General features: G+C 41.9%; 1 protein-coding gene across 1 annotated transcript in view; it reads left to right on the top strand.

Moving 5' to 3' along the window:
• The window catches only part of LOC143328331 (ryanodine receptor 2-like), a 159,051-nt gene that overhangs the window by 107,423 nt on the left and 25,469 nt on the right, over positions 1–26,159 (top strand). Inside the window, 1 exon segment of the mRNA XM_076743409.1 lies at positions 4,456–4,570. Coding sequence (XP_076599524.1) covers positions 4,456–4,538 — 83 coding nt within the window. The 3' untranslated portion in view covers positions 4,539–4,570.

Below are 26,159 nucleotides of genomic sequence, written 5' to 3'. Positions count from 1 at the left end.
ACCCCTCATCTCTTTCCTTCCTTTACAGCCTCCTGGGTTTTTATAGTGGCTGCTTCTCTTCCATCTGTTTCCCAATCAATTTGGCCTCATTTCCTGCCAATTGGTCCACCTCCATGGGCTGAGGCTCATTTAAGGAAGCATCACATGTTGAGCTCATCAGCTGCAGTTATGGTGATCAGTCCGTGAGCCTCTCGGCGTCACAGAAGCTCGCCTGGAGTTTGGCTGCTCATTTGAAGTTTTATATGTAGCCCTGTAGAAGACCACAGGGGGAGGAGGCTGTGTGTGCGTGTGTGTGGTGGCGTTTCAGCAGATGGCTCACTGATTTACTCAATTTACCAAAGTGAAAATGTAATGTAGAAAATGTGCTTGTGGTCAAATTGCTGTCAAAGACTCTGCAGTTTGTAAACTGACGTGTTTCTGCACAGTTTGTTTGGCGTGCAAGCTGAAAGTCACACACAGACATCTGATCGTGTGTGTTTGTAAGAAACAAACCATCCTCCCACTGCAGCAAACACGACTCTTCATTTCTTTATTGCCACTTTCTTGAACGCTGTAATCTCTTATTATCGTCATGCATTTGTTTAGGACTGGCACCAACATGTTGCCTTAAACAGTAATGCCTCACCCATACAGTATTTATTACCACCCATCGTCGAGACCTAGTTTTGAATTCCTGTGTTTCTCTGAGTGCAACAAAACAGACGGCTTACAGAAAAATCCACTGATCCGCCGATGTGCTTGAATCATTTCTTTTTCTTTTCTCTCATAAATTTTAAAGGAAGCTTTGGCTCACCGGGTGGTGACTGAGTGTTGATCAGGAGGGAGCAGAGTCCACTTTCACCTGTTAACCTCTCCCAATTTACGGAGCTTCAGAAGACACTGAGGAAAAATATGTGGACTTCTGGCAGTCCGGTTAAGGTCTAATTTGGGTTAAGCTGTTTCAGACCTCTTTGATATCCTGCAATTGAGTTTCCCGGCTGACGTGCATAAACCAATTAACAGAATATCCTCGTCCACCTTTGTGGTCGGAGAGGTCCTACGGAGAAATCATTCTCCACTTTGCAGTTGGTGTGAATGCAGCCTGCGTCTTCTGCTTTATAGAAGCTGGCTGATTTTACCCCACTGCCTCATTTCATATTTAAACAAATGCACCTACAAATATTAAAAATATGCACCAGAGAAGTCTTCATTTCAGTCCTGGTAGGTGTACTATAACATGACATCTGAACTAAATGTCTAAGCCCTCATTCAGATCTTTTGTTAGTCCTCTTCATTGTGATCCAAGAAAATCTTAATGTGGTTTTTATCATGCTATATCCACACAATGCATAGCCGTGGTGTCTGTCTGCTGCACATGAAGTAGCCGGCCTTATCAGTGGGAGCAGATGAAGAGCGTCCAAGTGAGAGGCTCAGTCTGGCTCCATGTATGTCATAAGTAAGAGGATGACCTTGGCTGAATCTCAACTGCGATTCAGCCATAAGAAACACACACTTTCTGTCCCTCTCTGTCTGTCTCTCTGCACGTCTCTGTCTTTTTGCCTCTCACGCACACAAACTGCCTTGCTCCTACACATTCCTGCATGGGGTGTTACAGCTGGAGACAATATACACTCCTCCACAATATCACTTCATCAAAAAAAAAAAAAAAAAAGCACCGAGCCTCCTGCAATGCCCTTACAAGCAGGCGATTACATACTGAGTCATTTGTAGCGTTTACCGTGGTGGGATGAAGTATTTGCTTCAAGGTTAAAATGTTGCTTGATAGTTAATATCAGAAGCAGGTTCAGTCAACATCCTTCTCTTTTCTTTCCGAAGCATTCAATAAAGTTTTAGCTTCATTTTTATCATGCCCCAACAGAACTCGCAGCTCTTAAATCAACCCGACGCTGGGTATTTGACTCATGTAATATAAATCCCCAAAGACATTAATCAGGGGCAGTTTTTTAGGGTCTCTGTAGCTGTTCTAGCTTTGCCGCGTCCACAGGGAACGATAAACAGCCCGTGAAAGGTGATATCGGTGTATTTTCGGCCCATAAATTCGAAGAGCTTTGCTAGTAGATTTATATTGGACCATAGCTATGTGAGATAAGGGGCTGCATTTAGGGTGAAGACAGAAGTGGGGCTGTGAATGACAGGTCACGAGATTTTACTGGATTTAATCTGCGCAATCCAACACATCGTGTTTCAGTTCTTGCTGCTGTGGTGTCTGTGTACCACAGTGACCGCGTGCTGCAACGGTCAATCCCCTCTATCGGCTTAAGGAGCCTGTAGACTCCTGTGTGCCTCCTTTAATACACATGAAGTCACCAGGTGGTTCTTTTCACCAGCAGGTTTTACTGTTGCATAATGCATGCAGAGGTTTACTTAGCCTAGTTATAACAGAAGTGCTCAGGAAGTGGAGATTTATGCATCACTTTATTAAAATGGGTTGCAGACTGATTGTTATGTTGAGCTCGGTTGTTCTAAATATTTACACCCAGTCACTGTCAGGTGTAGCTGTTACATAACTAGCTGACGAGCGAACTGTGGCTTGCAGATTTATCATCTGAAGAGTAAAAGAGATGAAATGGATTACGACCAACACATCTGACCTGACACTTTATAAAATGCTGTTTACTTTAATGTTTTCATAGTGGCCTAACATCGTTAGCTCGGGTAGCATAATCAGGTATTTCCCATTCGTTCTAAAATGCATGAACACGACTGTAACACCTACATATTAGAATTGAGAAGTTTTACAGCCCCTAAAATTGTAATTTTTGGAAATTTTGCAACGGCATGTGATGCTACATTGAGTTCCTGCTCACATAATTGATTCTTCTTAATTGGACAGTGCTGCAGATGAGCTTAGAGGGACTTCACATGTAAAACTAAGTAATGAATTGACAAATGGCTGCTGTAAAACAATTGAAATCCCCACATTGCTACAAATTTGAACGTGCATCCTGCTGTAGGAGCTGATGTTGTCTTCAGTGCGGGGAACTGTTGCAGTGTTTTGTGATTTGCTCCCGTGTCGTCCACGTGTTGCTGTGTGAAAGGATGTTCTCACGTGTGACAAACGTTTGCTGATGAAACATGAGTTTCTTCCATCTTCCTCATGGCTGCATTTTGGAGATGAGTTTCTTCTTCTCAGACTAAATTGCTGTGCGACCAAGAACTAAAGCTTATATAATTACTGACCTTTCATCTGTGACTTTAAAGGAGTGGCCTTCATGTGTACTCTATGACACATTGCTGTAATGAGCTATTGTACATTCACACTCACGCTCTATCTGGATAATTACCATTTCATATTATTGTGAATATTTTGGGCAAATTGAGAATCAGATTAAGTCTTGTTACAGATTCAAAGTGGAAACTTGAGAACGGTAATTGTCACATTGAGTCCTCTTTATGGCTCACTTGAGAGCGCTCTTGCAGTCTCAGCGAAACTGTTGAGCCGATAGGCCAAGTGAGGTCGTCAGTATTAGGATGAAATACTCCATCTTGTTAGAAAACAGTTGTGGATTTTTACTTAAATTGGTGTGTTTTTAGTTTAGTCTTCAGTGAAAATGTCAAAATGGGTTATTAACAAAAAAAAATGCCAATGCAAAGGGAAACTTCCTTACCCAGAAATGTCACACAATTTCCCATTAGAGGCGAAATGTTTGACCTTTGAGGAGTAATTTGTACGCCTAACAGAAAAAAGGAAAGAAGTGTGCTCATTTGTTTCACAACACTGGAGGTGTTTGAATATTAGTGTCAAGCCTCTGCATTGACTGTCCTCCACTCTGTCACCCCTCTGCATTGATCCGTCCACGCCAGACACGACTTCCGTTTTTAATAAATGCTTTTTCAGTCTTGGAACTTCTCCATTACTTGTGATTATTTTCAATGGCAAACTCATTTATGTTTTAGTGCATTCACATCGTCTCTTAAGACTTGAAGACTGTTTTAATGAGCTCTCACAAGGTCTGCTTCCTTAGCCCCTGGCTAGATCCAGCTATGTGCAGCAGGCAACTCGACCAAGACTATATAAGGCATGAACACTTCCCTAGACATGAAGACATGCCATTCTTCCCTTTGACAGATATTATCCACTGGGGAATGGTAGCTCCACTCCTTGAGTACATCCTTGATTAAAACATACTGCAGAAATGAAACATGAAAGATTTTGAGAGCAGTGTGAGTTATTTAGCAGCGACATACATGAAAAGATATAGAAATGAATTGCTGACTAAAGACCTTTGGCTCTGCTTTGAGAGACAAAATGTATGTTTTCTGTAGAGAAAGTGTCATTTAAAATCACAGTGTTTTATGGTCTTTCCCACCTGTTGAAGCTTGGCCTCTGATTCAAATGCTACAGAAAGCCAGTGTGCTATAGGTGTTCCACTGCCTAATTTGGACAAATCGTCTTAACTCTCTCCTGCCCTGTCCTTCTCCCTCTGCCCCCTTGCTCCTTTGTCTGCCTCCCAGACACCATGATCCGGCCTGAGGAGGATAATCGCGCACCCCCAGTAGACAGCATGGACACCGAAAAGCTCTCGGCTGAAAGGTGACCTCCAGACTCTTCACCTCCCAAAAACATTTGGTGAGTCACAGGATTCCTTGTATTCACAAGTGATCCCCCCACCCCCTGTCAGCGTTTGGCAGGGTGTGCGGCTCCAAGCCATTTGCTAATGCTCATGTTAGACATTTTAAATGAAGTCCTCTAAAACAGAGCACATTATCTAATGTCTTTTTCTCGGCTTTTATCACCACTGCCTTTGGGGGGGGAAAAAAAAAGAAAAGTTCAGTGTGTATTTTTTTCTTTTTTTCCTCCCTGAAGCGCTGATTGACTCTTCCATGCTTAAGAATTGCCATTTTCCCCTTTGGCCTAAGTGGCTTTGTCCTTTCAAGTGGAAAAAAAAAAAACTTAATTAAGGGAATGTCTTTTTCTTCATGACCAACATATTAAGTGGTCTTTTATCAGAAATGGCCATCAATAGGATCAATATGCCTTCGTACAAAATGCACCTGCACCAGTTTACACCAGCATGTGTGTGTTGAAGATGGTGAAGAATCAGTCATTAAACACTCACATCCTCCCCCTGCATGTTTGTGTTTCATAATGACACATTTAACGACCACCGCTCAGGTACCCGCGCTGAGGGAATCATCACATGACTGTGCTTTAACTGCACATATGACCTCGTTCACAAACGCTAGGCTTCAAAATCCGGAAAAAAACTCACAAATATGTAATTTCCTATTTGAACAAAACTACACTGAAGGGCTCAGTAATCTCCTAAATTAGCTGGGCACTGTAGCTTGAAGTAAACTTTAGTTAGTCAGACTTAATGGTGTTCTGGTGAGTATTTCTGGCGGCAGGACTGTTAATGTGGGACTGACTCAAAATAGACTACAATGCCCACGTTAGTCTGTTGTTATAGAACATGTTACCCAGTGTACTGTTGTGGCTAATGCAGTACATCTTAATAGGATCACTACGTCGTTGGTTTTGGTGTTCTCATGGGCTTTGTTGATAATAAGAAAAATCTAGAATATCACCACACTTATTCTTTAAATGTTAAATCTGAACAAAAGCAATAAATTAAAGGCTCTGTCTCATCCTTGAAACCAGCGCACGCTAAGATTTAACTACCCATGTGACAATGTTGGTGAATCATGTTTGGTCGTAATTTGGATGCACATTCCAGGCAGTTTATTAGCATAAGCAAAGGCCCATATAGGGCAGAAGCCCTCAGTGGCAGGTCCAGACCATCTGTAAGTTGTTACCTGTGGAAACTAAATATCAGCACGCACAAGGCTGGAAAAAATAAACAAACATAATGATGATAGCTTGAACAACCTCAATACCAAGGCAGCAATACTACTACCACTACTTCTACTTCTACTGCTCCTGCTGCTACTGATGCGTGTGATGTGTGATCAGAGGCCCACAGAAATCAAGAGCGTGGTGCTGCTTGAACACGGCACATGTGGGGTTTGATTTGAAATATGAACCCTAGAAATGTCATTGAAGGCAAAGTATTAGTGTGACAGCAGGGAACAGGCCATTCCTCAGCCCCTATCATCAACAGGCAGCCTGCTGGTCACATCCAGCCCGCCACATTCCCATCCGGCCTCAGAATATTACTGAGTTCACAAAATGTGCACATCCAACGTTCCTCACCAGTGGAAGAGGCCCAGTCTGTCCTGAGAGTGATGGTTGATTATCTTAACAACCCCTGAAAATGAGCCAAAAAGACCATAATTCATAGCTCAGCTCTGCGGATAGCCACAAAGAATCACAAAGCTCGTCTGTTAGATGCAAGAGGCGTCACTTTGGTTTATTTACGTGGGCCAACTGTTGAATTGAGGCTGAGATGAATGTGATCTTAACGCAGCTTATTTCCCAATCATTGACATCACTGTCATGGTGACATTAACTGCTGGAAAGAGCGTTGTGTGTTGTTCCTGCCAAGTTAACACATTGATGTTACACTAGAGAATTTGCCATCAGCTCCTAGATCGCAGATACACAAAGTCTCATTTTCTCTCGAGCACAGTTCCTATAACTAGTGTGAATGTATCTGGAAGATGTCTGAGTAGTATTATTTGTTATCTCCGATTGTTCCAGCCCTCTGACCTTGAATAAAAATCAGATGTGGACTTTTGAGTGACAGGTTGGTGCAGGTTATGTTTTATTTAAGTCATGGCCAGAGATCTGTCATTGTTAAAACGCGTGGCTCAATCACACATAAAAAGCTTAGTTTGTTTTCTGAATGAGAGCAAATGAAGAAATGAAAGAAAAAAAAACTTGCTTGTAATAAAATTCATCCCCTGAGCCAAACAGACACTGCATTGATTTTGTGTATTAGTACTATCTACATGGTGCATCACACCGCAAAGCTTGTTCTGTGATAAAATATTACCTTCAACTCGTCCGGAAAGTTAGTTTTATATGAAGTGGCCTTTGGCGAGAGTGCCTCTTTATGGAAATCAGGTTTTGCACTGAGGTGATGATTGATAGCATCGTAGAGAACCTCAGGCCACAATCAATAAAGCTTCTGTAAGTGAAACTAACACAAATAAACATTAAAATCAAGCCAACATAAAAAAATAATCAACAAGCCAACGGTACGCCTCATTTTTCATGGGAGAAATGATGGTTATGCAAAGCGTACACGCTGTTGCTCCGCAGAGTTCAGTGGGCTGACACGCCCAGCACATCTGGGAGTGCGAGTACAACAGCATGAAAAGCACTCGAGCATCGGATAGAATTCAGTCTGCATGCATTTAATTTCGGGTTTGCGGCAACAGGAGGCACAGACGTGGTTATACAAGAGATCGTGGACGAGCACATTTGGGTGTGTGAGAGCAGGAAGGCACAGATAAACCATTTGTGTCACCTCATTTCTTAGAATATGATTACCTGTCCGAAGTAATGTGTTTGTCCAATGTTTGCTCCGTCTTATTTTATTGGCCATTCAGGGTGTTTAGTGGCAGATTGTAATCATTGATTTATGGCTTGAAAAGCTTTGTGGAAAACCCACAACTGAGGAGGCCACTGGAGAAATGTGTACTGTGATATTCCAGAAACTTTAGGACATGTTCTGTTGTCTGTCTCCTGACTGAGTGACGTGTAGTTTGAAATGACAGTAATTATGTGAAATTTTCTCTTTTTTGGCAAAAGTGCTGACACACACGGCACACCTGCTCCAGTTATTAGTTCTAAGTCAAGTCAAAAATTGAGGCTTATTAACTATTAGCTGGTTTCAAAATCAGCCATTTCAAATTGGCCATGACCAGTTTGGACGTAGAATCGGCCAATCACTGATCAAAGACCAGTCGTCATTGTTACTGTGCACATTTGCTTTCTGGCTGGCATGAGTCACTTTGCATCGTAGTACAATAGATTGATATTGAAATATAATTTCACCAGTTTACTTCTCTGCTGGATTGCTGTGTTGCAAAACGGCGTTCAATTAAGAAAAAATGTTTTACAGTAAAACTGCTCTTCTAATATTAGTGAACAGAATCTGCCCAACCAGCCGAGGGGCATGTGTAACTGCGTATTTTTTAGTCAGAGCTATGTTGTAACTCGCTGCATCTCTGGTGCAACCGCTTTTCTTTCAGTAATGCATAAATCACAACTTAGTAATAATTAATGTTAGAGAGGCAAAGTTTGAGTTTGCACGCACACACACAGCTGCTGCAACAGGCTGCAGATGTGTGGCAGCCACTCTTAATTCCTGTGTGGAAGCAAGATGGAAGATGCAGTCTTATCTCAAGCAGAAATTCAGAATAACGTAATCTAATCATAACAGCAGTTTGTCCTGCACTTGATGAGCACAGTGTGACAGAAAGTGAGTGAATACACACTTTATTTTTTATTTTTTCTGAAGGAAAGATTTAGTTTAGAAGTTGCAAATTCACCGTAACTACATCATTTTTGTGCCGTGCTCCCCTTTTTCTTTCTCTCCGTCTCTGTCATAATCTTTTGCTGTTTCTGGCTGGATATCCTACCACGTGTGTCAAAATCGAACTGAGTGTCTGTGAGAACGAAAGGTGAGTTACAGAGAGGAAAGCCAGTCCAGAGGGACTTCATTAGGCTGCGGGGTTCTGCGATATAATACTTCAAACATTGTCAAAAAAAATTGGTATTCAGCTGCACTTCTCAGGAGCTCATACTTGCAATTACAGAATAATCCTTGACTAAGTTAGGAAATCTCTGATCTAACAAGTCCATTTATACACACATGACTGCACACACACAAACACACACACACACACACGCGCACACTGAGCCTAAACTTACTCTGCTTCAGTCTGTTCACACTGTTTTTAAAAAGATAAGGAATTTTTAAACACTGCTGTGTTTCTTTCCTCCATGTCTCCTGAAAAACTCTTCAGCTGTGCCAAATGGGAATCTCAATCTTTCTTAAGACTTTTTCAAATTTCAGCTTAAAGTATGAAAGCAGCTGTCAATGATGTGTGTTTTCTAGGAATGCACTAATCACGTCTTTTGGCAAAGTGTCTGTTGATTCCAGAGTTTCAAACTGATAGTTTTAGACTCACATAAAGCAGCAGCACGCTGAATACTAAATGTGGTGTTTGTTAAAATTAGTAAAACAGTTTAGACATGTTTGATCGAACCACTTTATTTCCTCGGTTTTCCCCCCACACCGTTTTAAACTTACTCAATACTTGTTCATTGTGCAGAGCACTTGAATAACAATCCTGACAGGTATTTTGTGTGTTGCCTGAAGTTTCTGTATTGCTTTTCTTTGCGTAAGATTTTGAATGCGGAGTGTGTGTTTTGCTGGGATGTGTTTGGACAGCCGCTGTCCTCAACGCTGAAGTTCACGTACGTTTTTTAACCAGCTGCAGCGCCTGAGAAGCTGCTACTTGTGCAGAATGCTGCTGAAAAAGATGCAAAGCGACTCTTTTTTTTAAACCTCATCCCTCTCTGCTGCCAGTGTGTATGTATGTCTTCGTCTAAACAGTTGGCTGCTGCGCATTTCTTGCGCAGCTCAAATTAAACCGTATTTTCGCAGTAGTTTGAACGGAGCACAATGGGACATTTTTTTACAGCTGGTGCTGCAGCAGAATGGATTAGAATGGAGAAATTATGTGATTTGGATCAGCCTTTATACAGCTGTGAGTGATTATTTAAAAAAATGCCTTCTTGGATTATTTAATGATCCTGCTGAGCAGCTTCAGACATTTCTTCCTCGTGAAGAGTGTTGTCATGTGTTGCATAGCGTAAAGTTTCATACTGTATATACAGGCTGAACATCACATGGATTTGCAGCAGTTGTGAAATTGATGAATTTATTACAAGGAGAAGAACAAGAGTTGTGATACAAAGTGCTCTGTTTAAACCTGAATTTGTTTTAGGTTGTGTAAAATAAAATAACTTACATGTTGCTTTTCGGGACGAAACAAACACAAAGTGAATTATGTTCAACAGAAAACATACGAACACCTTGTCATGAATGTGTATCACTCATAGGCAGAAATCCTTCGTCTTTTCCGGTCCGCTCTTGCCTGCGTGGAGCTGTTTATGCCTGTGTCATGTGCGTTGGGTGCTGTAGGGGACAGTGGTGAACTTCACAGACACAGGGGTGCTGAGATGGAGCGGCCCTGTGGGTGTGAGGTGAAGCCTCTGGGGGACGGAGTGAAGAAGGCATGCGTGTTGAGGAAAGGAAAAGTACCACAGCTGCAGCTCTGCAGAGCCACAGCTGTGACGCTGTTTCGTTTTTACTCGAGGTGCTGTCACGTCAACACTGAGTGCTGTGTAGATGCTCTATATGGTAAACATTTGCAACACATTGTGATTAAAAGTCAAGACAGTGTGTGATTGTTTTAATAGAAAGTAAAGCAAGACGTGTTGCTCCACTTTTGTTATTATGTTGGTGTGAAACATCAATGATCGCTGGATAATTTGCACCTTTAAATGATTTATAACAATAATTCGATTGTGAGTTGCTATTGCACTATTTTGATGCAAGTCTTGTTTTTAATGTTGAGTTATGATGCTTATTTTGTGCAGCGCTATTCTCCAGTGTCGTCTCGTCTTTTCTCGCCCACTGAGGTTTGAGGGGAGGGTGATGCCACATATTATGTTGCATGTAATGAGTCTAATTTGGTTTCCTGCCATATTGCACAACCCTGTAGCCAAGTCCCTTTCCTGCACTTTACCAGCTCTCATCCACTGACTGCTTTGTCCAAAGGCAGCTTTGTCTCAAATTGCTGCCTCTTTCTGTCAATATGTTTGCTCCATAGCAATTAGTCTTTTGTGTGATCCAGTTTTCTGGCTGCAGAAAGCTTGCCCTATGCCCAGCGCTAATCTTCTATACCTTCGGTACACTTGTCCAATAATGCCAGGGCACTTATTATGCCTTTCAGGTGCTTCTTTCAGATTTCATTATCAGCCCGTTGGCACCATAAGCTCTATACTTCCACCGTCGTGCCTGTGCACCATATCGACTTCATATAGGCAGTTTCAAAGTGTTTCCTGTACACAGACTCATTTCACGACCTCTCCAGCATCTTAAACCTAGATTTGTTTTTCTTCCATACTGCCTCTGACTGCATTAGCCAAGGAAACAAACCAGCTTTATGTCCACAGCTCTTTAGGAATAGTGAGCTTCAGTATGTAAACTATGTGCCCTTGGTACCCCTTTAATTGTCTTCTGTTTTATCTCCTGAATATGATCTTTGTCATTTACTGCAGCATGGTACCTTTGTTAGCTGTTCCCAACACTCTGATCATGTTTGAATTCCTTTTTGTCTCTCGTAGTTTCCGCTTGCCAGGTCTTAACTGTGAATATGCTTTCAGCTCCCATCGTCAGGTTAAGTGTTCATGTTTACATTTAAGTACGTGAAGTGAGGCACAGCTGACCAAACAGCACACTTCAGATTGTTTTACGATAGTTCCTGAGCCCATGTAGTAATCTCCTTCATACAGTCATGTGTTCACAAAGTGGTGAACCTCGCTCCATCCTCGATTGTGAACGACTGAGCCTTTCCAGGATGCCCCTTTCATACCTAATCATGATGCTCTCACCTGTTACCAATCAACCTGTTTACCTGTGGAATGATCCAAACAGGTGTTTTTGGAGCATTGCACCCTCTTTCCCAGTCTTTAGCTGCTCCGGTCCCAACTTGGTTGAAATGTGTTGCTGCATCAAATTCAGAATAAGCAAAAATCAATTATTTTTACGAGGTAGAACATAAAATATATTGTCTTTGTACTGTTGTCAGTTGAGTATGTGTCACACATGTTTTAGTCTTACACAGCGCCCCCTCTGGTTGTACGTCCATTTCCCCCACAGTGAAAGCTAAAAGGAAAATTATGCATTTCGCTAATCTGCTCAAAATTCCACATGAGCGACACAACTTTGATCATTTTTTCCCCTCACCTCCCTTCTCCTCCCTTTTTCCCTTTCCCGCCATCCACAAAATTCCCTTGTTTTATTATCCTTCCTGCATCAGCTGCCAGAACACACAGTCCCCTACCTGCTGGAGACAGTGTCCAGATGTATCTCTCCAACTTTTCTCCTGTGGCATAAATATATTTTTATGTGGTGGCTTTCGATCCATGCGCCTCCTCACTCAACCAGCAGACATGTTATTCTGCAGATGTGGAATGCTCGGGTGGAAACAGCACTGTAGTCTAACCTCTGTGCATGTTTGCAATATTTAATGCATCCTTTTATCACTTCTCACTAGACACTCCAGGAATTTTAATGGACACCTGCTACACATTGCCTGCTGTTGGATGGCTATAACTTGGAAATGTAGTTTTTACCGGATATGTTTACACAACATGAAATATTTCTTAACTGGCCACAAAACGTCCTTACAGAACAATATGATTTAATTGTAGTGTAAATTACCCATTTCATAGACTTTCTGTCTCACTAGACCTCACACAAATTTTTTAATGTACAAGCAGGACAAATGATGAAGTATTTCAGGTCACAGCACTCAAATACGCACAGAAAAATGTTTTGAAACAGTCCATTTGAAGGCAAGAGCATAGTATAGTCAGAAGGCTTCATTAAATTTCATTAGCTCAGAATGACTCCATCACACTAAAAGTGTTGTTTAGCACTTAAAGTTATTGGCTGGAACGAGGCAGTTTTTTATTTGAGGGTGGAAAAAAATATATTTGCCTTTTAGTCAATGATTTTTATGCTTTAATTCTGCTTCTTTGCTAAATGAATTTGGAAATTCCTGCAGCCTCGTTTTGGGTTTAATCTCTAAGCTTCTGTTGCCCGCTGTGTGTGTGTGTGTGTGTGAGTGTGTGTTATGCAGCACTGCTCTAACATTAGTGTCACAGCCATTTAAGCTCCTGTCTCCTCTATACTGTGTTCACTGTATTTAATCAAGAATGGCATCGCTGCTAATCGATGGCTTGTCAGTCGGATGGTCCACCACTTTCATACAGGCTGAAATATTTCAACAGCTGGATTGGACAGCCATGAAAGTATCTACAAACATTCATGGTCTCCAGAGGATGAATCCCAGTGACTTTGACTGACTCTGTTAACATTTTTGTTTTTGAGTGAAATATCTCAACAATCTTTTGTTCAGACATTCAGGCCCCCTCAGGAGGACTTGGGTGATCCCTTAAGTTTTCATCTAGCGCCACCATCAGGTTAAAATTTGAATTTGTCCAATACCTGTGAAACTAATTTAGCGCTAATCAACAAATGTCATCGTGCTAACAAGCTAAACTAAGATGGTAACCTGGTACACATCAGCATGTTAGCATTGCCATTTTGAACATGTTAGCATTACTTTAGCATTTAGCCCAAATCAGTGCAGGTAAAGCAGAGTCTCTCAGAGCTGCTAGCGTGCCTGTAGAGTCTTAGTCTTGTTAATGGAAGTGTCACAATATTATCCTGAGGCAGTATACACTCTACAGGAGTTCTTATCTGCAGTGTTCCGTGCAAAACCAAACTGTGTATGCCACAGATACACGAATGAACAAAGGCCGGCAACTTATATTTGATGTATTTGAGTTCATCAATTCAGTGGCAAACGACGAGATAAGAGGAAGACAAACATCTCTTCGGTATTTCAAGTATGACTTTCATTCCATTGTGTCAGATTATTTAACAAGCCACTAGTCAGACACAACCTTGAAAAGGACCAAATAGACTTTCTTCCTTTTGTCTTTTGACCTTCTGTCATACCACTTTAGTTATTTGGTTTACACAACCCCTTAGGAATTTTTCCTATTCAACGTGAGTGATAGAAATCTAGGCATGCGTCATAATGGCGTGGTGATGAATGGGTAACCTGCATCTGCTGAACACTGTGTCTTGGGTCAGTATCATTATGATGATGAATGAGCGCAGCCTCCACCTTCGCTAAGCCACAGATAGATGGTAAAGGACTGAGACTTCTGAGCAGAGCATCTTGAGTGCTGATTTGTCTCATTGGACAATTCTGTCAAAGCGGCGCAGCTGAAGGAGTTTTATTCACAAAGGTTTTAAAGAGCAAACCAAACCAAACACAGGGAACGTCATCTCTTTGACATATAAGTCTGAGAGTCAAAGCCAGTAAAACATCTTCATTATAAGAGCTTTTGACTCACCTTTCCTTGAAATTGCTGTATTCATGCATACTGTACCATCCCAACTCTCTCTTTGGTTGTTTGCCCTCTGTCTCACACCCCACTCTTCTCCTTTACTTTCTAATGCTTCCCTCGTTTCTCTTCCACCAGCCCATCCATTATAGGCGAGGTGTCGTTGAGAAAGCCGGTCCTGGTGTAATGCGTTGTGTGAGGTATAATTTACAAATGTGGCTTATGTGTGATAAAGACTGCTTATAGAACAAGGGGACATCTGTCCTGTGGACCTGGGCTGCTCTGAACTAAAATGAACCATGTGTTGAACACTCACGGTGGGAAAAGGGAAGACACCCGGCATCCCTTCTCCCAGTAACAGGACGGAAAATTACATAGCATGTAAAGATTTTGTCATATTTCACCTAGAATTTGAAGATTTTTGATATTCTTTGTGTTTTCATACAATGGAAGCATCCAGTTTCTCGTGTTTCTTTTATCCTCCATTCATCTACTCACCTTCTGATGCTAACGTCTGATTTGTTTCCAACTTTAGCTCCTCTTGGAACCAAACCTCTCTTCCATTTTTAGGGTTCGAGGTGTCCGAAGATCTGAATTGATGATTCTGGCTTTAATTAGTATAGCCTGTTTTAGTGATGTCAGCAATTCTTTACAGGCTATGCTAATCTGTGCCAGAATCAGCAATGCAATTGGGACGGATGCGTTTCTCCATGACGTACGTTAAGGCTGTTTATTGCACTGTTGTCATTCCCTGAATTTCTCTTTTAATTTGTTGCTGGTTTTGAGGCAATGCTTTGAAATATAGCAGAGCAACAAAAAAAATAGTTCATCAAGATGGATGGAAGTTGATAAAGGTCGGCTGTCCAGGTGCATGTGTGCAGACAGATAAGCGAGATAGAATTTGGAATTACCAGAATAAAACCTGTGAACGGTCAATCTATACGTACGTGTTATGTGCTGCGATCAAGTGTCCTTTTCTGAAACATCCACAGGGAAACAACTCGATGTGTGTAAATGTCAAAGATGATGTGAGTATCTCACCCCCCCCTTGTTTTCCCATTTCACCTTTTGATGTTGGATAAGGTGAATGATTGGTGTGAAAAGTATATGGACAACACAGGCTGCAGTAGCTGCTGCCATGTGCTGTTGGTGTGTTTTCCATTAACCTGCTGTGTTAGAGGTGTCTAACCTGTAGACACTTAATTTCATAGCATGCCAGTCCTTGAAAGCCATTGACCTGAGCAGTGATAAATGGGTGATGCTGTGTCTTGTTCTTACTTTGTGTAATCCCTGTGGAAAAAGCTTGATCAGGGTTGATGTTATGTCTGTTTAAATTTGGAAACTTGAAGATTTCCATCATATCAAACGCAGCTTTTGATTCTGTTTACATTTATTATGCTGTAGCCATTAAATTTATTTACACTCATTAGTTACTTCTCAATATAGTAGTCTGCATTGTCAGAGTCTGTGTTTCTCTTGCTGGATTCAGATGGTGTGCACATGCACGAGGGATTCGCAGGAAGCAATGCATGCACGGACTGGACAACTTGGATGTCATCTGTCAGAGCAGAACATTTGGTCCCTGGCATATTGAAAATGAAATAATATTTGTGTTGGTAAGTGTAGCTACACAAATGTTTAAAGGGGACAGTTTCATCACGGCTGCACAGAATAGCTGCTCGCATTCTATTTTCTGCCCCCAGAGATTGAAAAATCTGTCATATTTGAACTGAACTGAGCGATGTCACCACGTGATCAGCAGTAAAACCCCGCACACCGTTCTAAGTTGCCACCGTGCGCCGCTCAAAGATCAAATAATTTCAACTTTGACCTCCTGAGCCACTGACCTTTCAAAGCGCAACCAGTGAGATGACAGCTGTGTGTGACGTAGCCAGTAAAACACAGCATTAAAAATGTACCAAGATCTAAATATCAGCAGCCAGATGTGTCCCGGGTTTCTGAGGACGCGTATAGTTTACAAACTTCTGCTAAATCCAGTGCTAAAGTTAGCTTAACTCTGCACTCTACCTGGCGGAGAGCAAATTTCTTATCATCTGAAGGCAGCTTTAGTTTTACCGCCAGTAATCACAGAACTGAAATCTGAAGGATTAAAACAAAGATTTAAATCCTGGCAGTTTTGCTTCATGCTAATCAGATTATGCGTATTTAGTACTGAACAGAATTCACTTAAGAAGAATATTTCACACCTATTGCTTACAACTTATAAATGGAGCTTTTAGTGTGGGAAAATCCTCCCTTTGTGTGACTTTGCCACTACGGGGCTGGAGCGCAGTGCGTATCCGAGTAATACTGACATACAGGTAAGCCGCCTGTAAACCAGGGCTCTGAGGGACTGGCATTCTGCTGTGGCCTTTGATTGGCAGGGGAGCAAATGGCACCAGCATCTGGAGGCACTTGGATCAGACCCTGATAAAAAATGCAGACAGACACAGTGATGGGCGGATAAACGCATGCGAACACACACGCATGTGCACACATGCATCGAGCGCAACTGGCCTCACGCTAACCCTAAAGCCCTCTTTGCTTTGTCTGGCTCCGAGCGGGACTATCAATCCACCTGTGCAGGCTTCACTTTGAAACAGCCGCGAGAGGAAATGTGCTCTCATTAACATAATCACCCATAGAGTTTTTCTCATGTACGACCTTTAAAGCTTAATGGTTTAAGTAATTTTCCATTAATCATTATTAAGCTTTCATGATTAAGTTCTGCAGTTTCTCATCTCTCTCTCACACACACACACACACACAGATTGCTTTGAAATTTGCAACATGCTTTCAACTCGGGGTGATTGATTTTGGTATTTGGCGTATTAGCTACTGCCCACCATGTCATGCTATCTACATCTATGTTGAGAAATCATCTGTCTTTATGGCTAAGAGCAATTAACTTGCATGTTTAAGGTTCCATCCGTCTTGTCTAGCTGTTTTTAAACCCTTAATGTGACTGTTTAAATCAAACCCAGAGAGCATTTGACTTTACAGAAAGCCAATGATTGCATTACCCCACCCCCACCCCCTGACTTCAACTAAAGCCCGATGAAGTTAATGCTCTCAATTATCTATTCCCCAGTCTGGCTTTTATCACTGTCTTTTCTCTCCTCAATCACCTCATCAATGGAAATAATATTTAAATTTTTCTGGGTAATTATGTTAATGTAACTTTGGAAGTAATTGGTATAGCTTTTTTTTGTCCCCACTGCTCACATGTCAGGCAAAAATATGGATATACAGAAACTGTGGATATCCCTATATAATATTTTAATAGCTTGCAAATTTATGACAGTAATGACATATTGGACTGACTCTCCTTCGCCGCCCCTTACCTGTTCTCCACCGCTCAGTGATCCTGTTTAACCTTCCTGATATCATCCCAGCTCAATCCTGCCCATCAGCAGAGAGAAAGAGAAGCGAGTAAAGTGCAGGGCCTCCTGAGGTCACCCCTGCACAGTGTTATACTCCAGAGCACCAGACCCCTCCATTTAGCAAAGTAATTCAACTCATTACCTCCCTCCTCTGCAAACTGTATGCATGGAAAGTGTTATGCCTGAGCAGCTATAGGCTCTTAAGCTGGCTTACTTTATGAGGTACCCACTATGTGTGTGGGTGCATGAGCGATCGCACATGCTGAGCATCTCTCCCTCTGTCTCCAAACATTGATAAGGCACTCGGAGGGAGAATTTCTCTCTTTTGCATCATAGCCTGCAGCCGACAAACAGGCTGTAATCGCTTGTCATTTGCAGTAAATCAAGGCGAGAACATACGATAAGTAAAAGGAATCCCAGTAATTTGCGAGTGCACTGAGGAAACATAATTTTGAGTTATTGCAGATATGCAACATGTTTTTACCCTTTGCTGTTTGCCAGCCAGTTGTTTGTGCACATGTATTCATATTATCGTTTGTAAAAGCTGAGTTTGCAAAGATCTGGTGTGCTGATTCTGCCAGTGACAGTTGGGTGCATTGTTGTGTAAATGACGATATATAGTGTTTTAACTGTGGCGTCTCTCTCTTTGATGTGTCTAAGTGTCATCATGGGCAATGATGCAAATCAGTGAGCAGAGCAACCTCATGCCAATGTTGGATTTGTATTTGCTTTTTTGAATCAGTGTGATGATCTATGTTATTTGTCAAGTGTTTAATTCATGGGATTAGTGATTTTATTCACCAGCCAACAGTAGATCAGAAACAATTAACTAATTAGTCAGTTGACAGAGAATTATTTTGATTGATAACTTTGGTCACTTTTCAAGCAAAAAGCAGGTTTGACAGTTGTGAGAAATTGCTGGTTTGATTGATCAACAGGAGATTGTTGTGTGTCGGTCAGACAAAACCTTTTGTGCTTTAGGATAGGATTTATAATGGGCATTTTTTTATAGACCAAATGATTAATCAAGACAATAATTGGCAGCTTAATCAGTAATGAAAATAGTTGGAAACAGTAGACATAAATTAATTACAATATATATTGATATATCTTATATATAGACAATTAAAATTACGCACATAGTGATAGAGGATTTTATCCATATCGCCCACCCGGAGTGCAAAATTAATCATGTCTTTTCTCTTTACTGATGATGCCTGATATTTAGATTTAATACCTTCACTTCTGTGCAGTTCCTCTGGCAGGTTGTGCCATCACTGTGCCTTCGTCCTTGCTTTTAGTCAGAACCTATGAGATAGACAGAGGGATGGATGTGGGGTGGGAAGTACTCCGATTTTTGGCCAGATTCAGATAATGTGACTTTAATGGAGCTTCGGCTCTAATGTATAATTTCGTGTTCATTTTTCAGGAACATTCAAGCCCGGCTGCCCCTTGTCCATCAGCTAAGCTAACTGCCAGTGTGATTTGTGCGGTGGAATAATGCTCACAGCCATTTCCTCTGTGAATTATTGGAGCCAAGAATACCACCCTGTCCCGCAATTAATGACACTCCATTGATTCAGTCCATTCCCTTTTGGCAGGGGGAAAAAAGCTCTCTAGAGGGTTGTTCTTCCCTGGGGATGCTTATGTTAGTCACAGATTTCTTTGGCTTAATGCACTTAGTTTAAATTTTCCTCTGGGGACATAACCGGCAAGCTTCACCAAAATATTAACCTCAGCAGACCCTAAATGAAGAGTCTTCCCAGAACATTGTGTTAAAGTGGATTTTTATGCCCAGTCAAACATGTCTGCTTTTCAACATGACACTTCACCCAGTGACTGAGGTCACTTCAAGTCGGCTGAGCTCTGAATATTCATGATCAGTTCAAAGTAATGTTCGGATTGTGTAAAAAAAAATTATTTTTGCTAACGGAATTCAGCTCATTTAGAAGTAGTCTGATTTGATTTGAAAGCCAAGATTTAAATAGTATGGTGGATTATTGCTCATCTCAGTGGATTTCAGCAGGATGGCTGAAACCACACTCTGACATCTCACGATATTCCTCTCCATTGTTACTTTGAGGAATGGCAGCGGTTAAGAAAAAAGATCATTATCCTCCTCCAGTTCTTCCTTTCTGTTTCCTCCTCTGTCTTCTCTCCCCTTCCTTCCTCCGCACAGCATACTGTGTTTGTCAGAAATAACTGTACAGCAGTGGTTGGCAGATGGTATAGAAAGCCTTCCATCAGCATTATAGGGCAAGGGACTGTGTTATTGGTCAGGATCCAATACTGAGGGACACAGAGCCCTGCAGTATGAGGCAGGGGCGAAGCCTATTGAGAGGGAACCAGGAGCTCTGGTATGTATTGAGAGGGGAAAACAGGCTGCAGAGAGTTTTGAGTAGCATGCAGTTCAGCCAGAAAACTGCTAACTTTCCAAACTTACGGCATGGAGCATAAAAAATTTACCTTGAATGAACCCTTAATGGATTTTCTTCACTTCGTGATCTTGATGATTGGTTGATCTGTGCACACCGTTGGAGACTCTGACTGCAAAGGTCTCGTGCAGTGTATTTAATCTAAAGAAAACATGCTGTGATCGCCTTTGAAATCATTTCACAGTAGTGTCTGAACAGTGACAGGTCATAACACTGACTGAAATGTATTACCTTTGCACAGAATTTTATACTACTGCTATTGAGATTAGATTAGATCTATTAGATTTATTTATTCAATTTATCTTATTTTCTACACAAAACATGTGACCAGTTTCTAGAATATGGATCATTGTCAGATGAATGACTAAATTGCACATCAGTTAGTTAAAAATTAGCTTGTTCTCAACCAGGTACAGCATTAAAATACAGTGTACATGTCAATGCATCAATAATAACCATCAATAAATTAATGATATATCACTGATTGGGGTCATTGTGCTGCACAGTGAGTACTGTCATTTTTAAAGTACATCTTCCTGATAATCCTGCTGCACTTTAGTGCAGAGATTGTATTATTCTGTTCAGATAAGTCGTCCTGAATCTTTCTAATACACGTTTTGGAGAATTTCGGAGCTTTGAATGAAGGATGAAAATCTGATCGCAGTTGAGATGACCGATGACTCACTTTTCACAGCTGACAGACTTGCTGGGCATCCGTTCGTCTGCTGGTTTCTCAGCTCTTTAGGAAATGAATGCCTCGTTGATCACGTTGCGCTCTGTGTGAACAGAGGGTCAGAGTTTCCTTAAGCATAATTTACTGACTTGTGCGTTCTATCTGTAATGAGAAGAAGTGCGTTGCTCCTTTTCATGTATAAATGGAAGTGAAAGCTTTTTCGTTCTCGCTCTTGTAACAGGAATTGGTTATAGCTCAGGAGCAAGAAGAGTTTGCTTTATAAAGTGTTCACCTTTATAAAGCACACAACAGCGAAACACACTCACCTGCACAATGTGGCAGATCCACCTTGACGTCAGTGAAACAACCCCTACGTCTAACTCGCTAATGGATTTCTGTCTCTCACCCAGTGTCAATGTTGTATTGGTTTGTGTTTGCATTCCCTTCGCTTCCCCTGCACTGTCTGTCCACACATGTGGACCCAAAAAGAGTGAAATTTTCTTGCAGCAATGACTAGTGCCTAGCCGATTCTGCGGCTGCACCTGCCACTGATGGAGACGAAAGCATAGACAATGAGCTTTGATCTGATGAGAATCCCGATAGCCATGTCTGTGTGTAGCCATTGACAGAGAAACACACCAGTGACATTGTGTTAATGGCTTCAGCAGGACAACGTAAAGCAAAATCCAATGCCACGGCTCGCTGGCTTACCCATGCTTATGAATTTGTCCTTGTGAGGACGCAGCAGAGAGGAGCATGAATGACAAACCTTTCCCAGTATTTAACACTCGGCCCGTGACGATGTATGGAAATGCAGATTTGTACCCAGCTGCTCTAATCACAGCCACGGCATGAAGTTGCAGAGATCAGTCACTTCAAAGTGTTCCCCCACAGCCAAAATCTGTCTGTGTTTTTAATTCACAATTTCAGCATGTCTGAAATCAAATGCCCCTATCTCATCATCTTCATAGGTATCTGGCTGAGGATGATGGTACCGTGCTAAAGCTGTCATGGGCATCTATGCATGAGAACAACAAAAGTGGTCAAAGGCTGTGGAAGTTTCACTGGCTTCTGCAAGGAAGGGAGAAAATTAAAGGCGAAGATGGGATGGGGATGTGGAAAAGCAGGGGCAGATCAAGAGAAAACCGAAGTTGAGAGAGAGAGATTGATGATGGTAAAAGAAGAGAACCTTGAAAGTGAAGACGGGAGGATAGAGAGCAAGACAGCGTGGGTTCATCAGAAGAGAGATGGGAGCCGGAGAGCGAGCATGCAGTGCTGCTGGAAGAGATGCAGCTGTCCTTTGTCCAAGTGGCTGTTGCACAGTCAGACTAATGATAAGTGGGCATGGTTAATAAAATCTATGGCCATCTGTCAGTTATGGTCTTTCTGTGGCAAAAGCTCATGCACATGGTGGGTTAGAGGACAAATGACAGAAAATGGGATCATGTTAAGTGACTGCGCATCCACTGGAGTTAATTGGACTTGACCGGATAGAAGATTGAATAGTCACGTTAGTTGCAGCATGAAATTGCTGCAGCATGACATGCCAGACAGGCCTGTTCTGCAGCTGACATGGTGATGTATATCAGTTTGTTCGTGTGACACCCCTCCTGATACTTGGAGGTCATATTTTTCGCCATCACTTAATCTTTAATAGAGTGCACGATCTGAGACACAGAGCATGACATTTTTACATAACGCAGCTAGAATTGAAATGAGATTAAAATGACCCAATAGCTTGTTAATTAGACTGCATATTTAGCTGGTATCTCTGATTGTTTACAGCAGTGTGCATGCGTCTGTATGTTTGCAAACTACATCATCTAAGTTTTCCACAGTGATTGCAGATATTAATTCATTTTATTATTGTTTATTTTTCCAATCTCATTCCAACACAAGCCACAATCTTGTCCTCTGTTTGGGTGGCCGATACTTGGCATTACTCAGACAAGACTGAGCCAAGATGTGTTTCATAACAAACTGAGGTTTGCTTTGATGCGTAAGTGGCTCCGTGGTCACAGGGTAAAGTCACCCCGTGCGCTAACACAATCACCGGTGGTGTAACTGACACCTGACCTGATAGCCAAAAATAGCCCGCCATTTGTTTGTTCGCAAACTTAATACCAATGAATTCAATTCCCAAGCGGGGCAGAGCAGGAGAAGGCCATAAAGTATGTCCTCAGCCACACAGGCCGGAAATCTGACTTCCAAATGGCTACGGGGATAATTTAGGGTTCACAGCAATAAATGTCTCACATGGCAGTATTTCATTACTTACGAGGCGCTCAGGTTATAAAATGCTCACTTGATTCTGTTGTCTCACCTCCTACAGTTAGAACGCTATTTCATCCCTCACATGAAACATTATCTCTGCCTGTCCTCGACACCTTAAATGCATGTTCACCTCACACAGGTTTTATAATGAATCAGCAAAAAAGAAAAAAAAAAAAGAAGCTCTGCACTGCAGCCAGCTGAGGAACTGACTGATTGTCAGCGTTGTGAGCGAAGCATAAAAGACATAATATGAAATGTATGGTGGTATTAAGAGGCGTTCCGTCTCTATACAGTGCACGTAGTCTGCTGATTCCCCGCAGCTCTGCCACGGAGTGACTGATGTGTCCTCAGAGGAAGAGCCTAGCTCCCTTAATGGATTTCTTTTAGAGAAACGTCTTTCAACCTAGTGCCTTGGAGCGCTCTCCGTCTGAATTTGAAGTGACACCATGTTGTGAGGACTCTCACTTTTGGGGAAGTCCTCTCTTGTTCTCCTTGAGCGACTGGGATTGCTGAAACGTGGCGCAGAGAGTCTAGGTGTTCGGTGCTGAGCCGCCGCTCTCAGTGAGATCACCTGTGTGTCCAGCTGTTGAAGACAGCTGAAAAGTGTCCTGTCACCAAAGTGTGTGGAGGTAGATGGGTGTTGACTCTCAGCTGTTAGTCATTCTGCCTCCTTGTTGAACTGCTGCCTGTGCCTTTAAGAGGATGTTGTTAAATTTATTGGCATGTGTCTCCTCTGATAGACAGCGATGGTAGCCTCTGTACAGTTGGAGGGCTCCATGCTTGTCATTCCTCATTCATACCCTCCATCTGTTGTGCTGTATTTTCAGAGCACTACAAAGAGCAGTTTGCTTTATGCATCTATTTTATGCAGCAAATCATATCTGACAAAGCAATTTAGACACATTATTAAGTCACACAGCATAAAAGTTGTACAACGCACTTGTCTTGTTTAATTAGTGCTATTGCTTAATTTTGAAAGGCTGTCAGCTGTCACCTCGTTAATCGGTACACTCAGTGATAATTGTCAGGGTTTGTAATGAGTTGATTATTTATTTATTTAAAGGGTGATTGCCAAAGCCTCTGTGATGTCAAGCAAATGCTCACCGTGCATTCCGATGTGGACCACTTGTTATTCAGCTGAGGTGGCTGGGGTTTCATAGACTAAAATGAATCCCTTCACTTGCTAATGAGACCACAAAAGACAGGGTAATTCTGAGTATCACCCCCCTGTTGCACAATTAGGCTTAAAGGCTGAAAATAATAAGCTATTGTAATGACTAATTATTTTCCACGGTGTTTGTCGGTGCAAATGTATGCCAGTGTTTCTGGTGTGCTATGCGTCTGAATGACGGGGTCTCTGTATTCTCGCTCTGTTCGACCTCTCTGAATATGTTACCACACTGAGCACTGACACCTGAAGGCAGCACTGGTGGATTTATGTTTTTATTGGTCGCGTCTCTTCAAAGGCATCACCTTCATATACCAATCTTAATTTTCCCCAGACTTTTTTTTTTCTGTTGTAATGATGAATTTTCTCTCAAAAGTAATTTTGAATTAGTCTGAATGACGGCTTTCAAATGAGTCCTGGGGATAATGATAACAGAAAGCAGGGAGTTGAAGGCAAGAATCTGTTGCTTGATGAAGTGAGTCTCCCTGCTCCATTATTCAGGTTCAGTCTCCATCATTATTTGGAAAGAAGAAGAAAAGAACATTCCTCTCATTAAACAGTGAAGGCAGGGACTTTTCATTGTGATGCATCTTAGGAGCAGCTCTGTTAGATCTCAAGAAATGTTAAAGGGAGCTGAGCTGCTGATGTTTGAGGAAGGGTCTGCATTCAGATGCCTCTGCTGCACACCAGCTCTGGGATAATGACAGGCTACCCAATGAAAAGAAATGACCAGATAAAGCGATAACTACTGGACGCCGCTCGTTAAACCCAGCTGCACAGCACATGCAGTTTACAGTGATAACTTGAAATTCTTATTCTTTTTAACTTGCTAGCTATCCGTTTAAGCTAATGTTAGTACCATGAATTTCTGAAAACCAGCTCTGGCTGACTTGTTTTAAAGCAAATATCTTAAGTATGCACTTGCATGTCTCAGGCAAAAAGTCCATGGCATTGCAGGAAACAGCATTGTTCGTGTATTGCAGTGTAAAGCTGGATAATACTTGTATTACAATATGGAAAAATGTAAAACCATGGGATTGTGTGGCTGCTTTGTGTGCATACTTGGTTAAGCAAGAAGGAGGTAAGATGTATGCTTGAGTGTGCAAAAGAGAAGGGTTTTAGGATGAGGACGGACCTGCATGTTCGGCAAACGTAGCACAATCTTGGATAACAACGTTAGCAGGAGTTGCTGGAGTGTAAACTTCCCCAAATTGAATAAATAGGACAGAGCTGCTGACTCGAGCCCACAGAGGTAAAATGCTATCATGAACGGGCCTTATAAAGTAGTTTGTTAATGCTCCTTGGACTTGGAAGTATATATTTCTACTGTAGGCAGCAAGCTAGCCGGACATGCTGATGTTTGCAGCTTGCATTAGAGCAGATAAAAACCAATAGTAATTGCAAAAAACAATTAAAAGCCTCTTTCCAAACTATACTACAGAATATCTCTCTCACTTCAGCCCCATGCACACCACTTCATCATGCCGAGAAACTGCTAAACAGACCTGCTAAGCTATGACTGGCCAGTCACTGTCGAGGCAGGTTGGCGTTTTTGTCGTAATGATTCATGCCACAGAACTGAAATTAAAAGCTTGCGTCTTGGAGATTTTGCAGAAATTGAAAAGCACAGCTGCTGACACAACTCGTGATTTTTGTTGGATGTAACCGGGTGTGAGTCTGCGATGTAAAGAGGGAAAAAAACAACTAAATGTTGCGACAATCCTGCGGCAGTTTGTCCCAGCTTTAACTCCTGCTCCCAGAACCTCGGTGCGGTTGTACGTTACCATCATTGTGCACCGAGGAGGACAGAGCAGTGTAGCCAGGTGGAACCGGCTGTAATTAGACTGTGGAGAGAAATGATGGACACGCAAAGCAGTCACAGACAATTTACCCCAGAAGAGAAGATACATTCTGCCTCAACCCCCCCCTCAACACCCGCCTCCTGGGCTCCAGCCTCACACAACTCCACCAGCACGGTCGGATGTCACAACCACCTCACTCCATTAAAGATCACAACTAGTTTTTATGTGCTTATATTTTTCCTCTTACCTTGACCCGCCTTTGTCATGCATCGTTGCCTACTTGTTTTTCCTGGCGTCTCTCTTTCATAACATTTCTGTCTTCAGCTGCTGCAACCTGTTTGCACTTTTAAGCTTTT

Source organism: Chaetodon auriga, chromosome 11 (genome assembly GCF_051107435.1).
Source record: "Chaetodon auriga isolate fChaAug3 chromosome 11, fChaAug3.hap1, whole genome shotgun sequence".
Taxonomy (NCBI): Eukaryota; Metazoa; Chordata; class Actinopteri; order Chaetodontiformes; family Chaetodontidae; genus Chaetodon; species Chaetodon auriga.
Note: the sequence above shows the minus strand (reverse complement) of the source record. Positions and strands in the feature narration are given on the sequence as shown.